This window comes from Lontra canadensis, unplaced genomic scaffold, assembly GCF_010015895.1.
Source record: "Lontra canadensis isolate GAN:19392208 unplaced genomic scaffold, GSC_riverotter_1.0 scaffold255, whole genome shotgun sequence".
Taxonomy (NCBI): Eukaryota; Metazoa; Chordata; class Mammalia; order Carnivora; family Mustelidae; genus Lontra; species Lontra canadensis.
The window spans coordinates 65430-82885 of record NW_022631249.1 but is presented as its reverse complement, the minus strand read 5'-3'; the positions used below and the strand labels follow the sequence as shown (position 1 = coordinate 82885).

General features: G+C 40.1%; 1 protein-coding gene across 1 annotated transcript in view; it reads left to right on the top strand.

Moving 5' to 3' along the window:
• The first annotated feature begins 13862 nt into the window (after nucleotides 1-13862).
• LOC116862536 (T-complex protein 11 X-linked protein 1-like) overlaps nucleotides 13863-17456 on the top strand; it is a 53194-nt gene continuing 49600 nt past the window's right edge. The window contains exons 1-2 of the mRNA XM_032849861.1: nucleotides 13863-13874; nucleotides 14335-14472. Of these exons, the coding sequence (XP_032705752.1) occupies nucleotides 14346-14472 (127 nt within the window). The 5' untranslated portion in view covers nucleotides 13863-13874; nucleotides 14335-14345. The remainder of the gene's footprint in view (nucleotides 13875-14334; nucleotides 14473-17456) is intronic.

The window sequence follows — 17456 nt, the reverse complement described above, 5'->3', positions numbered from 1 at the left end:
GCCAGCCACTGTTACACTTTTCCAAGGTACTGAAAAGGTTTTTCCACAATACCTGAACTTCTTGTTAAAATTTCTATGCATAACAATAGGGGATCTAATGAAAATGCCTCTAAAACCCCAGAGTAGAAGAAAAAATATATGCCATTGAGACAGATACATCCTAAGATCACTATTTTATAAAAGGCCAGATATATAATGAACTTTTTCCTTAATGGTATTTTTCGGTGCATCCCAGAAAAGGCTCCTCAGTTGGCTCATTACAAAAGCTTTTGATTGTTGTCTTCAAGGGGGCCAATAGCTGTCCAGGTTCCAAAGAGCTGAAGTACAGGGAGCTGGCCAACCACATTGTGTCCGAGTGCAAATAGTCCACCACCAAGAACAGTAGCTGCACATAAGCTGTACTCAGAAGGATCTGAGCATTTGAAACTAAAGCTATTTTTAGTCACCTAAAGTTTTCATAATAAGAACTGTAGCCCAGTATCATTTTTTTAAAGAGATTTTATTTATGTATTTGGCAGAGAGAGGGAGCACAAGCAGGGGGAGTGGAAGGCAGAGGGAAAGGGAGAAGCAGACTCCCCGCTGAGCAGAGATCCTGATTTGGGCTCTATCCCAGGATCTGGGATCATGACCTGAATGGAAGGCAGACGCTTAACCAACTGAGCCACCCAGGTGCCCCCCAGTAAAGTTTTATCTATTTCATTTTTTGAAATTGTGATGGTCTGTTGATTTTTAAAATATCTTTTTTTACATGAACTAAGTATTATCAAATTTAATGTATTTGTAGTACAATTAGCTCAAAAGGAAATAATGAGTTTGTCCCATAATTGATTTGTGAAATAATAAGTTAATAATTGGACAGTTCTGAGACCTCTCTAGGTTAGCTTTTTCAAGGATCGGAAAGGTGTAAACTATTTACATAATAAATATATTTACCTTTTTAAATCTCATTCTCCACAAGGTGGGAAATTTCATAGATATATTACATATAATATGGCTAGGGATTTAGTGCAAAGAAGACATAGGAATTTCTATTAGGACAGATATGTAAAAATTTTTAAGTACATAAAAATTGTGCATTTCCTCATATTTTTCATGTAAATTTTAAATTTATGTTTATATGATGTAATTGGTATTTTATGGTAATTTTTAAAAGAATTAACAAAAACACTGGGAAATCAGAGGGAGAGATAAAGCATGAGAGGCTGTGGACTCTGCAAAACACACTGAGGGTTTTGGAGGGGAGATGGTGGGCGGTTGGGTGAGCCTGGTGGTGGGTATTAAGGAGGACATGGCACATATTGCATAGAGCACTGGGTGTGGTGCATAAACAATCAATCTTGGAGCACTGAAAAAACAAAATTAACTGAAAAAAGAAAATAATTGACAAAAACATTTTTTAAATCTAGCTTTAGTAATTAATAGAATAAATATTGGCAGATATAACCCATAAAAAGGCTGTTTTTTATTCTCCTTACTTTTTTTTTTAAGAATCCAGAGAAAAGCCAAGCTTTCCTCCAACCAGGTTTATTGAACATAACAAAATTCTATGTACAACGTGACCTGGATCTTCTGCTTCAAAACATGATCCTTTCTTACTAATAAATAAACCCTTATTTTACACCTCAAGGAACTAGAAAAAGGACAAACTGAACCCATAGTTAGTAGAATGAAGGAAGGAAAATAACAGATAAGAGCAGAAATAAATGAAATAGACAATAGAAAAACAATAGAGGGGCGCCTAGGTGCCTTAGTCATTTAAACATCTGATTCGATGTTTTGGTTCAGGTCAAAATCTCATGGTTGTGAGATTTAGCTCTGTATCACACTTACAGCCTGCTTAAGATTCTCTTTCTCTGCCCCTCTGCCACTCACTCTCTCTCTAAAAATGTAAATAAAATAGAGTAGTATATAAAAAGAAAAACAATAGAAAAGATCACTAAAACTAAGAGCTGATTTTTTGAAAAGATAAACAAAATTGACAAATATTTAGCTAGACTTAGAAAAAAGAAGACTCATAAAATCAGCAACAAAAGATGAGACTATAAAATTAATATTGCAGAAATCCAAAGGATTTTATGAATAATTATATGTCAACAAATTGTATAATCTAGAAATTGAAAAATTCCTAGAAACCTAAAACCTACCAAGACTGAACCATGAAGAAATAGAAAATCTGAACAGGTCAATAATGAATAAAGTGATTGAATCAGTAATCAAAATTCTATCCCTGAAACTAATAAAAAAGTATATGTTAATTAAGTTGAATTTAAATAAAGAACTTTTAAAAAATCTCCCAACCAAATTGTGCCTGGGTGTCTCAGTCATTAAGCATCTGCCTTTGGCTCAGGTCATGGCCCCAGGGTCCTGGGATCGAGCCCCACATCAGGGCTCCCTGCTCAGTGGGAAGCCTGCTTCTCTCCCTCTCCCACTCCCCCTGCTTGTGTTTCCTCTCTCGCTGTGTCTCTCTGTCAAATAAGTAAATAAAATATTTTTTAAAAAATCTCCCAACCAAGAAAAACCCAGAACCAGCTGGCTTTACAGATAACTCTACCAAACAATTAAAGAAAAAATAATGCCAATCTTTCTCAAATTCTTCCAAAAACTTGAAGAAATATAGAATCATTTTACAAGGTCAACATTACCCTGATATCAAAGATATGGAAGGACACTATAGTAAAAGAAAATTACAGGCCAATATTTGTGATAAGCCTAGATGCAAAAATCCTCAACAAAATAGTCACAAATCAAATTCAACAGCACTTTAAAAGTATAATACAACATGATAAAGTAGGATTTGTCCCTGTAATGCAAGCATGGGTCAAAATATACAAAAATCAATATGTATACCGTATTAACAAAATGAAGGAATAAAAACCACAATCATCTCAGTAAATGCAGAAAAAGACAAAATTAAAATATTTTCAAGATAAAAATTCTCAACAAATTAGGTATAGAAGGATTGAACCTCAACATAATAAAAGTCACATCTGACACATCCCCAGCTAACATCATATTCAACAGTGAAAAGCTAAGTATTTTTCATCTAAGACAAAGAACAAGACAAGGTTACCCCTCTTATTATTGTACTGGAGCCTCTGGTTAATGCACCAGGAGAGGGAAAAAGAGTATATAAATTGGGAATGAAGATATAAAACTGTCTTTGTTTGCAGATAACATGATATTCTATGTAGAAAATCTGAAAGAGTCAATAAATTCCAGCAATTTATAAGTGATTATAGCAAGGCTATAGGATAAAGTTAATATACAAAAGTGAATTCCTTTCTTATATACCAGAAATAAAGAAGTGAAATTTGAAATTAAAAATTAAAAAAAATTAAAATAGCAGAGCCATTTGGGATGACAATTTGGCAGTTTCTTGCCATATGATCCAGGAGTCACCCTCCATCATATTTACCCAAAGTTAATGCTACACAAAAAGCTGCACAAAAATATTCTTGAAACTTTATTCATAAAGCCAAGACTTGAAAGCAACCATGATGTCCTTCAGTAGATGAAAGGATAAATAAACTGTAATGTACCTGGACAAGGGCATATTATTCAGAGCTAAAAAGTAATGAGCTATCCAGCTATGAAAAGAAATAGAGAAAACTTAAATGCCTATTATTAAGTGAATGAAAGCACTCTGAAAAGATAACTTACTGGGTAATTCCAACTACATGATCTTCTGGAAAAGGCAAAACTATTAAAAGATCAATGGCTATCTGGGGCTAGGCAGAAGGGGAAAATACATGGGCAGAGCACAGAAAATTTTTAGGGTTGTAAAACTATTCTGTATGATATTATACTGGTGGATACATGTTGTACATTTGTCCAGAAACAGTGTACAACACTAAGACTAAACCCTAATGTAAACTGTGGACTCTGGGTGATAATGTACCCATGTAGGTTTATCAGTTGTAACAAATGTACCACTCTGATGGGGAATGTTGATAATGGGGGAAGCTATGCATATGTGGGGCCCAGGCCATATGGGCCTGTACTTACTGTACTTTCTGCTTAGTTTTGCTGTGAACCTGGAACCTCTCTATAAAATATAGCTTATTTAGAAAAGAAAGTTCAACTTATATGATTTTAATACTAGTAGAATTTCAGGCATCATTAAGGGGAGTCTTTTAAAACAATGCATTTTTTGTGAGGAAGTAAATTGGTGTCATTATCGTTATTCTTTTTCTTAGAAACAAACCAAGTAGAAATATGATTTTTAAGAAGAGAAATCAAGTTGATTTTTGTTGTTTTGGCCAAGATCCCTCATATCCTTTTGGACCTGGAGAGTGGAGTGGAGTTTCCCTCAGCCAGAAAGCTCCCTTCTATAACTTCCTTTCTCAAAATCCACATGCTGTGCAAGATATCCCCACTTCACTATAGGCACTAACAAGCCAAGGATTTGGATGAGAATTTGGCCAAAGTATAGTCTTGTTTTATGGAAAAAAGGTTAATGGATTAAAAATTAAGTCAGGATAAAAGAGTGGGATGGAATACTGTAATGTATACATATCTTTTTAAAAATATATGTATTTTTCCAAAATTTAGAAAGGGGTCAATTCAGGGGTCTGCATATCACTTTGGCAACTGGCCAGTAGAGTGAAAGAGTAAATAAAGAGTAAAGAGTGAGCAACATGAGTGCTCTTAGAGTTATCTGTGTTAGGGTCCGTATTCAAAGGAGCGAGACTGATACAAAGCGAAGGTCAAGCAAAGCTTTATTTCACACCAAGCATCGAGAATCAAACTGACTGGTCAGGGCCCTCTCTTGCAAAGAGGCGACCCCTCCCAGCCTCACAGACTAACTTTTATAGAGGTAGTTTAGCCGAGCTATACACAGGTGGCCAATGAGATTGCAATACAGAGAAAACTGCACAGTTGTGCTAAGTCTGCCACACACAGAAAAAAAAAACTGCTAGGTAACACATGGGTGGCCAATTGAATTTCAATTTACCCTAGTAGATATTTGCACGCCCAACTGATTGGATGTCTTCACCTGGCCTGACCTGCCCTTGTATCTAGGCTTTGCAAGTAAGTTCCTCTGGGAGGGGCAGGGTCAATCTACGTTTACTGCATAGGGTCAATCTAAGTTCACTACATAAACACAAAATGACTCCCTCTGGCCAACCAGGCCCTTACATTCCCCCCTTTTCTTTGGAGATTAGTCAAATCCTTGACTTTTCAGCCAGTTCTATGTTCTCTGGTTGTAAGGGGTTATATTGAGCCTGTAAGGCTAACATTTTTATCACTCTAGTTTTCTTTTGTACAAATGACACTAGTGCACAGTCGGCTGATGAGTTAGCCATTTACCGCTTCATAGAACCTTTTCCATTTTTTCCTAATTTCCTTCATCTAATTTCCTACCTATACTTTACATAAACAGGTAACCATAGGAGCAACAATAAACTCATAGTCTTTTGAGTCTTAGCTTTAGTGCATGGTCAGCGGGGTCCATTGGCTGTGGCTTCCACCTCTGGGGGGCGTCTTCATCCTTGGCTCATTTGACGTGACCCGCGTGAATCCAGGCCCTGATGCCTTCTACTTTTACTGCCGTGGGGGTGGTCAGGATAACAGTAAACGGTCCCTTCCAGCGAGGCTCCAAGTTCCCCACTTGATAGCGATGTATTCAAACCAAGTCCCTGGGTTGGTAAGGATGTGGTTCCACCTGTCTCTGTCCCAGTGTGGGCAGTCCAGATCCCTGCATGGGCTTTTTTAAAGACAGAATGTAATGCCTGCAGTGACTGGAGTACAGACTGATCAGTCATTTCTGCTAGGGCAACCTCTTGTAGCCGAGGATGGGGGGGGGGTGTCTTCCAAACATTATTTCAAATGGGGTCACCTTGTTTAAATAGGGTGTACATCGTGCCCTGAGGAGGGTGAAAGGAAGGAGATTCACCCATCCACCGCCAGTCTCCAGAATTAGTTTTGTCAAGGTCTCTTTAAGAGTCCGGTTCATTCTCTCTTCTTGTCCGGAACTCTAGGGCTGATAGGCACAATGTAGTTTCCAATTAGTGCCCACGGCCTTGGCCAATGCCTGTGAGACAGAACTCACAAATGCAGGGCCATTGTCTGACCCAATCGCGAGAGGCAGCTCAAACCTAAGAATTATTTCTTCTAGTAGCCTTTTTGCCTACCACTCCTGCCGTCTCATGTTTGGTGGAAAAAGCCTCTACCCAGCCTGAAAAGGTATCTACAAAAAACTAACATATACTTGTGCCCATATTTTACGGGTTTCATTTCTGTAAAATCTATTTCCCAATAAATTCCTGGTTCCTTACTTCTTTCTCTCTTCCCTCTTCCCATTCTAGTTCCTCCCACATTAACTGCCTGGCATTGAGCACATCTATCAACTATATCCTGAACCATATGCCCTAATTTAGAAAGCTGGAACTGCTTGCCTTTAAGTTCCTTGAGTTTGCGTGACCCCAAATGAGTACCCTGATGTATCTGGTCTACTAACTTCTTACCTAGTCTTCGAGGAAGAATTAACTTTCCTCTTTTAGTCTTAGCCCAGTCCCCTTCATAGTCTAATCTAGCCCATTTTTGTAAATACTTTAAATCTTCCTCTGAATAGTCCAGTTTTTCTGGTAGGGCTAGAGCTGGGAGTGTAACCAGCTCTTGCACTGTTTCTCGGGCTGCTTGCTTTGTGGCTTGATCTGCTAATTGGTTTCCTTTTGAAATCAGATCAGTCCGCTTTTGGTGTCCCGTGCAATGCATAACAGCCACCTCTTTTGGGTCCCAAATAGCCTGGAGGAGAGCCAATATTTCTCCTCTGTTTTAATTCCTTTTCCTTTTGCTGTTAATAGGCCCCTTTCTTTATAAATAGCCCCATGTATATGGAGAATAGCAAAGGCATACCTGCTGTCCGTATAGATGTTGGCGGTTTTACCTTTGGCCATCTGCAGTGCCTTTGTGAGTGCAATCAGTTCCGCTTTTTGTGCCGAAGTTCCATGTGGCAGGGCTGCTGTCCAGAGTTCCTGCTCAGGAGAAACCACCGCAGCCCCCGCATACCTCTTTCCATTGACCATGTAGCTACTCCCATCTGTGAACAGAGTCATCTCAGCATCCGGGAGGGGAATGTCTCTGAGATCCAACCTTATTCCTGTGACTTGGGTTAGGACCTTCCCACAGTTGTGTGGATGGTCAGCCAGCTCCTCTGGCAGCAGTGTGGCTGGATTTAGCACCACTGGGGGCTGGAAGGTCACTCTTGGTTTGTTGAGGATAAGGGCCTGATACCCTGTCACTCGGGTGTTCATCATCCATCAGTCGGGTGGAGTCCAGAGAAGGTCCTCGATAGTGTGGGTGGTGGTCAAGATGAGATTTTGACCCAAAGTCAATTTACTTGCATCCTTGACCAGGAGGGCCATGGCAGTAATTATGCAAAGGCATGGGGGGAACCCAGCCGCTACTGGATCTAGTTTCTTGCTAAGATAGGCCACTGGCCTTTGCCAAGGCTCCAGAGTCTGAGTTAAAACTCCTTTGGCCACCCCTGCTTTTTTAACCACATACAAGTGGAAGGGCTTGGTAACATCTGGGATGGCCAATGCTGGGGCACTCAGTAAGGCTGTTTGTAATTCCCGAAATGCTCCTTCTGCCTCAACTGCCCACTCTATCATAGTGAGCCCTCCTTTTGCCAGTTCGTAGAGAGGTCGGACAATCTCCACAAACTGCAGTATCCACAGCCTACAGTAGCCCACCGTCCCAAGAAACTCCCTTACTTGTCGGGATGTGGTGGGTCGGGGGTATCAGGTGATCACCTGTTTCCTGGACTCAGACAGTGAATGCACTCCCTTGTGGAGATCAAAGCCTAGATAAGTGGCATGGCTCTGACAGAGCTGTGCTTTCTTTGCTGACACCTGATACCCTTTTTCCTGCAGAGACTGGAAGAGACCTCTCGTCCCCTGCAAACATAACTCATAGTCCTCAGCGGCTACTAGCAAGTCATCAATGTACTGTAACAGAGTGACTCCCGGGGTGGAGGTTCTGTACTCACGCAAATCCTCATGTAGGGCCTCGTCGAAGATAGTGGGCGAATTCTTGAACCCTTGGGGAAGACTTGTCCAGGTGAGCTGGCCTTGGAATCCTTCCTGTGGGTCGGACCACTCAAAAGCAAAAAGGGGCTGAGAATTCCTTTGCTAAAGACATGCAGAAAAAATGCGTCCTTGAGATCTAAGATGGTATACACAGTTCTTCTGGAGCCCAGGAGGGAGAGTAGGGTATAGGGGTTAGGCACCATCGGGTGGATATCTTCAACCCGTTTATTAACTTCCCGCAAGTCCTAGACAGGTCAGTACTCCCCAGTCTCGGCCTTTTTGACAGGCAGCAAAGGTGTGTTCCATGGAGATTTGCAAGGAACTAGGATCCCGTCTCCTCGGAGGAGGTTAATGTGTTTTCTGATCCCTTCCTTTTCCTCCCAGGGAAGGGGGTACTGCCGAATGCGAACAGCCATAGCTGTTGCCTTTAATTGTACCACCACTGGAGGTTGTTCCTTGGCCAAGCCAGGGGGCTTCCCTTCTGCCCAGACCTCGGGAAACTCGTCCTGTAGGATTTGGAGAAGGCTCCCCCCATTTATCTCCTCTGGTTTTGAGATTGGCTCATAAAGGAGGTATTCATCTCCTGCTGCCATAAGCACTTGTACAGTGGGTTGTCTCAAGGTTACAGTCATGCCTTCTTCCGAGAACTGAATGCCAGCTCTTAACTTGTGGAGGAGATCTCTTCCCATAGAGTTATATGGGGCATTAGAGAGGACCTAAAATTGATGTTTAACTACTCCTGAGGCCAAATTTAAAGTCCTTTCTGTTGTCCATTTATGTCTCTCTGTGCCATTTGCTCCTTGCAGCCAAACTTCCTCTCCAGATAGTTTTCCCATAGGTTTAAGTAATGATGAAAATTGGGCTCCTGTGTCCACCAAAAAAATCAACTGATTTCCCCTCCACTTCAATTTTTACCTGAGGTTTGGGGAGGGGCTCCGAACCATGGCCCCTTCAGTCTCTGGTGGCAAGCATTGCTGTCTTCCTTTTAGGGCATTCCCTGGCCCAATGTCCTTTTTTCTTACAGTAAGCACACTGATCTGAATCTAAGTCTTCCTGCCTACCTTCTCTGTGCTTAGGCTTTTCCTTCCATTTACTATCCCTTACCCGTCTCCTCCCCGCCTCATGCAATGCCAAAACCTTAACCAGTTTTTTTTTTGTCTGTTTCTCATCCTCTTGTGCATCCCTGTTGTTAAACAACTTTTCTGCTATTCCCACTAACTCAGTCAGATTCTTCCCTTCAAATCCTCCAATTTTCTGAATTTTCCTATATCTGGGGCTGACTGACTGGCAAAGCAAGATCGTCTAAATGAGCTATCGTGCAACTTCCCTGAAGTTTACCTCAAGTTGTCTAGCTTAAGTAAACAAATATTTAAAGACAATCAAATCTAGAATTTAACATCCATAAATGTGTTATTAAAACATAATTTTTCTCTCTAAAATAACCCTCGTTTTCAGAGATAGCCAAATCAGGACTAATTTATTTGAAAAACAAGTCCAGTTTTAACAAGCTTGGCCTAATTATTTACATAAGCTCAGCAAGAACAGTGAGGGATCATATAAATCTTGTAGAATCTGCTTTGCTGGAACTTCTCATAAGGAATCTCTAGGTTGAACTTATGATAGCCTCTCCAGGCCAGAAGCCAAGCTACATACTTGCCATCAGACATGCCTGCAATACCTGTCAATTTGGGCGAATTCCTCTTCCTGAGGCCCCCAAAGAATCCTGAGGTTCCTGCACCTGCCAGGAAGTAACATCCTTTACTCACCTGGTGAGGCTGTTGGGAACTCTGTAAGCAAGATATCAGGCCAACAGTTCCAAAAGGCTTTACGGTTCCAGGTTTTATAAAGTCCACCTTAGTTCCTTTAAGCTGTCTAGTTATATCTGAGTCTTTTCAAATATGACATTTCAGTCAAAGCCATGGTAAAATAACCAGTGTTTCCAATGGTGTCCTGTTACAAGGAGAACAGATTCTTATTGAACTTATGCAAATGACTGATTGCAATGGAAGAAAGAATACTTGCTGAGACCTTTTGGTTTCAGAGGGTTCAGATAGAGAGAAAGAGTTGAATACCTTGATTTGTTTACAAATGACTACATTTTTATCTCTGTAAGTTACAGATAACTTAAGAAAAAGTTTTCCTAGTCTGGAAGAGCAAACATTAAAGAACCATTAATGTTTAAAATAAGACAAAACATCAAGAGATACAACATTACAATCTTTCAGTTCACCTAGTCCCATGTTAATAATTCTGGTTTAGTCCGAATGCAGCTTTTACTTCTGTAAATTCTTACCCATTTCAGTTCCAGGATTTTAACATATCAAAGACCTGTATTTGTCCTGAAAGTCTCCCATATGAATTTTCTTTAAGACGGAATTTATCTTACAAGAGAATTAAAACAATTACAAATGACAAAAACTCAGAATAGATATGGTAAAGAGCTGGTGAGATGAGAATTTACAATGTAACTGGCAAGGAAATCAGGTTACTTCTGTGACACGTAACATTTCCATAATCACAATATCAAGTGATGATCTATCAACATATTAAAACTTTAGGAAATGCATAGTATTTTCCCAAATGTAACCCAAGGTTTATCATTGGTTTAAATCTTGTCAACAATTGCTAAAACCTTAGAAAGTTTTAAAACACATGCCTAAATATAAGTAGGGATGTTAAACACCTGATAAAACAAAACATAGAAACTGAATTTTCTGGGCAGGCAAAGAGAAAACCATAACAGATCAACTAACTTAAGAAAACTTTGTCTTTTTAAACAGAGAGAAAACCAGCTTTTCTATACCAGTGCCTTTTTTTTTTAAGTATGCAGATAATGAGTTTACTAGGTTTCCCTCCCATTGTGAATGTTGTCGCTGACAAAGGGAGGGGGATCTTTCAGATGCTGTCCTCATGGGAACTTAGGAGCATCTTAGCTAAGGTCTGTCCGCATAAACCCCAGACCATGCTACTCCATGGAGTAGATGACCATTATGCCATATGATGCCCCGCGAGACTCAGGGTGCAGCCCACTCAGACTCCGTAGCGGAAGCGGTGGAGCCATACAGACACATTCACACAGTCAGGTACTCTTCAGATTCAAACAGGTTGGACATCCTCTCTTTTGGGTATCCCTGGCTAATGGGAGGTGATCAGTCTCCCCTTCCATTCTTTTACGAATGGATTTAGCTCCGACAGTGGCCTCGGGCTGTTTTTCTCTCTTTTTACATATCTCCTACTTTTTACATACAGAGTTGCTTTTCTCATTTCCATCAGTCTTAATTACACTTAACAGAATTTTGTACTCTTAGAAATACCTTAACCTCTACTGAAGACTAAATATAAACCAATTGTGAGTTGTTACAACAGAATTCTTTAGATGGCAAATTTATCAATCAGTTAAGCACAAAACATGTTCACCAGCAGATTTCAAAAGCACAAACCCAGTTCCAGCAGCCAACGCTCTAGCATTTTATCTCATTTGGTTAAGACCTACATGTCCAACAAATTTAATTCCATTTGTCATTCAAGCAACCCTTCACAGTTTCAGGTTACCAAAGACTTCGGAAGCCACTTTAACAATTACCCATTAAAACCTTGAGACAGACAAATAACCATCTCCACTTCAGATGCCATGCTCTCCCACCAGCAAGGGGGAAGGGCTAGGCAGGCCACGTCGGGCCAGAGAAGGCAAGGAATTCCCCGAAACAAAAGGAGTTTCAGCAGCTGCTTGGGAATATTCCTTAAAGTCTCTGTCTCGAGATCGGTTCATCCCGCAGTGCCAGTTCTGCTTACCAAAAGTGGCCCACTAGGCACTCATATTCCACGCCTGGCTCCAATAACCATCAGCATTGGGCACCTTAACCCAGCATTAAACTAACCCCAGTTGTCTCCAGTCATAGCCCTTAACACACAAAATGAGTGAGCGAGAAGCCTCACATCTATTATGAAGAATGGAGAGATGAAAGTCAGAGTCCCCTTACTCTCTGCTTGCCCCATTCCTTCAATCATAACAAACAACACAACAGATAACAAAAGGACCAGGCAAAGACAACCACAGGCCCAACGATTCTTACCCAGAACCTGCCACTGGTGGGGGCTTTCTTTATCCCCCGACTGCCTAAGGGGACTTGAATCCCCCAACCGCCCAGGGGGACTCAAAACCCCCGTCAGGCCCCTGATTGCCCAGGGGGACTAGAACCCCCTGGCAACCACCTAGGGGGACTCAAACCCCCCGACCGCCCAGGGGGACTTGAACCCCCCATCGATCTACCAGCAGAGGGATGGGGCGTCCCCGCATCCCTCCAGCCCTGGGGAGCATGGCTGCATCCAGCTTCTCCCCGGTGGGCCATACCCTGGAGCTCCAACCAGACAGACAGATAGGATCCTGTGGTCTTACCTCCGGAGGCTTTTCCCAAAAATTCCAATGCTGGCTCAGTTCTCGTCGTTTGAATCCAGGTGCAACCTCCAATGTTAGGGTCCATAATCAAAGGAGCGAGAGTGATACAAAGTGAAGGTCAAGCAAAGCTTTATTTCGCGCCAAGCATCGAGAATCAAACTGACCGGTCAGGGCCATCTCTTGCAAAGAGGCGACCCCTCCCAGCCTCACAGACTAACTTTTATAGAGGTAGTTTAACTGGGCTATACACAGGTGGCCAATGAGATTGCAATACACAGAGAAAACTGCACAGTCATGCTAAGTCTGCCACACACAGAAAAAAAAAAAACTGCTAGGTAACACACGGGTGGCCAATTGAATTTCAATTTACCCTAGTAGATATTTGCACGCCCAACTGATTGGATGTCTTCACCTGGCCTGACCCGCCCTTGTATCTAGGCTTTGCAAGTAAGTTCCTCTGGAAGGGGCAAGGTCAATCTAAGTTTACTGCATTGGGTCAATCTAAGTTCACTACATAAACACAAAATGACTCCCTCTGGCCAACCAGGCCCTTACAATCTGTTCCAGCATCTTCAGGTCCTAGATGATCTCCAAGGCTTATAACTGAATTTTAATGGAAAACTGTCAGAAATTCAGTTAGAAACACAAAACCAAAACCTAGGCTCTGTCTTAAACATATGGTTTTGCCCCTTTACCACACAGCTTCTATGATTAGCCCTTTAAAACAATTCTTTGTTTCCATATTTGTAAAATAAGAGTTTAACAGCTTATATGTCTATTTCACATTGTATAGACTTAAAAAAATCAGAATGAAATTCTGGAATTCTGCAACCCTGTTGATTGTTCATTTCTAAGGCTACGTGAACAGCATGAGGTAAAACAAACAAAAACTGACGATCCTTTTCCTTTCTAAAAGGTTATTTAATGTTTTATTTCCTGGGGGAATGATGTTAATAGTTTGGGACAGTACCTTACCTATGCAGAAGGAACAGGACTTAAGAAAATTAATTTCAAGCCCTTCTGGGACTTCAAGCCTAGGAATAAGGATATGAGCCTGAAGCCTCCATATGAGGAATCTCTGGCTCTTATCTCTATCATTGATGGTGCTTCCCTGTTTGCCTTTCCTGCTCTCTTGGTTCCCATGGTACCCTGGGCACAAAACCCACATTGCTACAGGAGACTGGCCACCCTTTGTTTTTAGGTTTTGGGCTCTTTCACCTGGCATCATTGGCAGGGGTGTGCTTCAGGTAGGTCTCATCATTTCCATGGTTCCACCCAGTCCCTTCCTGCTGATCTCCCCTCCTGCCCTGTCTGTCATGGTATGCTCCAGGACCTTATTGAAGGGGCAAAACGGCTTCAATAGCAGATGCAGCTTCAGGGCAGTGGGTTAAGGACTGGCAGGAGGTGAAGGACCAGGGTCCAGGTCGAGAGGGGTCTCTTGCTGCGTGAGTCTGGATGCCACTCTCTTCATAGTCAAAGGCGGGTCTGGGTGAAGTTAAGGAGGAAGGGGGAAATTCCTGGATTACTTAAAGACAGCCAGAGTTGAAGAAGTTTCCTCTCCTAACTACACCACTCCTGTGCAGTGTTCTCTCACAAGTCATTGTCCATCTCTGGGCCTTAATTTCCTCTTCTGCTTGCCTTACCCCTAACTTCTTTGATTTAAGGAAAAGCAGTCACACTATTTTCAAGTTCGCCTTCTCCCAGGGTTGTTTGAGAACCTAAGCTATTGCAGTAAGAGGCTTGTGAGGCCCTCGAGGCCCTTGTTCCTGACCTCCTTAACTGGGAGCAGTAGGTTCTGTCATCAAGGCGCACAATGGCAGCTGAAGACCTCTCCCGCTCATCCCTGGGTTAGAGACAGATATTATACTATAAACAGCTTACCTTTTATTGTCTCCCTAATTCCAGATAACATCAAGATGCCCAAAATTGAGGAAACCATGTTCCAAAATGATCCCAGTGAAGCAGAGAGTAGGGCTCATAAGCCTAGAACACCAGGGCAGAGCCAGGAAAACAAGAGTTTCTGTTTAGATGACCACTCTGCTGGTAGATCTAGAATTCTATCAACACATCCTGGGGTAGTGCTTAATAATAGTTACATTGAAGGAAGAGACTGCCTGTGGCTTAAGGGTCTTTAAGGAGCATGAAAGTCTCCTGCAACCTTGCATTTTTTCCTTCCTCATTCTTCAACTACTCCTCTTTTGGATTATTATTTTTGTTGTCTTTTTTCCCCTTTCAATATTTACATAGAGGACCAAGGACTCTTACTGGAAAGTAAAATTAAAAGCCATTTTGGCTATAAAGCGGCCAACAAAGCATCATAACTTGTGCTTGCCAAGACTTGAGAGTGTTTGAGTTAGTTCAAAACATTGGAAATAGATTGCATATTTATTTATTATTTATTTATAAAATCGAGAATAATTAACATGCAGTGTTATATTAATTTATATTAGGTGAAATATTAGTTTATATTATATTAGGTGTATATGTTAGTTATATTAGCTGTACAATACAGTGATTCAAAAATTTTATTACTCAGTGCATGATAATTGCACTCTTATTCCCCTTCACTTATTTCACTCATCCCCCATACATGCCTACTCTCTGACAACCACCAGTTTGTTCTGTATATTTAAGAGATTTTTTAAAAAATTAAGTCCAGTATGGTTAACATATAGTGTTATATTAGTTCCAGATGTACAATATACTGATCCACCAATTCTATACATTAGTCAGTGCTCATTATTGTAAGCATACTGTTAGTCTTTCTCACCTATTTCACCCATCCCCCCATCCACCTTCTTTCTGGTAAGTATCAGTTTGTTCTCTATAGTTAAGAGTCTGTTTCAAAGAAAAAGAGTCTGTTTCATGGTTTCCCTCTCTTTTTTACTTTGTTCTTGTTTGGTTCCTTAAATTTATATATAAGTGAAATCATATGATATTTGTCTTTCTCTGATTAATTTCACTTAGCATTATACCCTCTAGATCCATTAATGTTGTTGCAAATGGAAAGATTTCATTTTGTTATGACTAATATTCCATTGTGAATATACACCACATCTTCTTTGTCCATTCATCTATGGATGGACACTTGCATTGCTTCCATAATTTGACTATTGTAAATAAGGCTGCAATAAACTTAGGGATGCATATATCTTTTTGAATTAATGCTTTAATATTCTTTGGGTAAATATACAGTAGTGGAACTACTGGGTAATATGGAAATTCTATTTTTAATTTTTTGAGGAAGCTCCATATTGTCTTCCATAGTTGCTGCTCCACCGTGCACAGTTTGCATTCCCACCAACAGTACACGAGTGTTCTTTTTTGTCTACATTCTTGCCAACACTTGCTATTTCTTGTGTTTTTTTATTTTAGCCATTCTCATAGGTGTGAAGTGATACTCATTGTAGTTTTGATCTGCATTTCCCTGATGATCAGTGATGTTGAGTATTTTTTCATGTGTTTATTGGCCATCTGGATGTCTTCATTAGAGAAATGTCTATTCATATCATCTGCCCATTATTTAATTGGATTATTCCTTTTTTGGGTGTTGAGTTGTAAAAGTTCTTTATATATCTTGGATATTAATCCTTATTAGATATATCATTTGCAAATATTTTCTCCAATTAGATTAGTTATTTTTTTATTGATGATTTCCTTCACTGTACAAAAGCTTTTTATTTTGGTACAGTCCCAAAAGTTTAAATTTGTGTTTGTTTGCCTAGCCAAAGGAGACATATCAAGAAAAAAGTTTCTATGACGGATGTCAAAGAGATTACTACCTATGATTTCGTTAGGAATTTTAGGACTCACTTTTAGATCTTCTATTTATTTTGAGTTTATTTTTGTGTGTGATGTAAGAAAGTGGTCCAGTATAATTCTTTTGCATGTGGCTGTCCAGTTTTCACAGCCACATTTGTTGAAGAGACGGTCTTTTCCCATTGCATATTCTTGCATTCTGTGTCGTAGATTAATTGACCATAAAAGTATAGATTTATTTCAGGGCTTTCTATTCTGTCCCATTGATTTGTGTGTTTATATTTGTTCCAGGGCCATAATGCTTGGAGGACTATAGTTTTTTAGTATATCTTGAAACGTGGGATTGTGATACCTCCACATTTGTTCTTGTTTTACAAGACTGCTTTAGCAATTTGGGGTATTTTATGGTTCCATACACATTTTAGGATTATTTGATCTAGTACTACGAAAAAATTTAATGGTATTTTGATAGAGTTGCAATGAATGTGTAGCTTGCTTTGGAAATACAAACATGTTAAAAATATTTTTTCTTCCAAACCATAAACATGATGTGACTTTCCATGTGTTTGTGTCATCTTCAATTTCTTTCTTCATTGTTGTATAGTTTTCCAAGTAGAGGTCTTTAAGTTCCTCTTTTAAGTTTATTCTTACCATTTTATTCTTTTGGTGCAATTATAAATGGGAATGTTTTCTAATTTATTTCCGCTACTCCATTATTAGAGTATGGAAATGCAACAGATTTCTATATATTGATTTTGTATCCTGAAATATTACTAAATTCACTTATCAGTTCTAGTAATTTTTTGATGGAGTCTTTAGAGTTTTCTATGTGTAGTATTGTGCTATCTGCAGATAGTGAAAGTTTTACTTTTTCCTAACCAATTTGGATGCCTTTTACTTCTTTTTGTGTTGTATTGCTGTGGCTAGGACTTCCAATACCATGTTGATTAAAGTAGTGAGAGTGGACATACTTGTCTTGTTCCTGATCTTAGGGGGAAAGTTCTGAGTTTTTCATAATTGAGTATGATGTTGCCCTTTATTGTGTTAAGATACGTTCCCACCAAAACTACTTTTTTGAGAGTTTAATCATTGGTGGATGTCGTATATTCTCGAATGCTTTTTCTGCATCCATTAGGAGGTGACATGATTTTTTAAATTTAAAATCAATTAGTTAAGGGAAGCAAGATGTCAGAAGAGTAGGACACCTTGTTTCATCTGGTTCCCTGAATTTAGCTAGATAACCATCAAATCATTCTGAACACCTATGA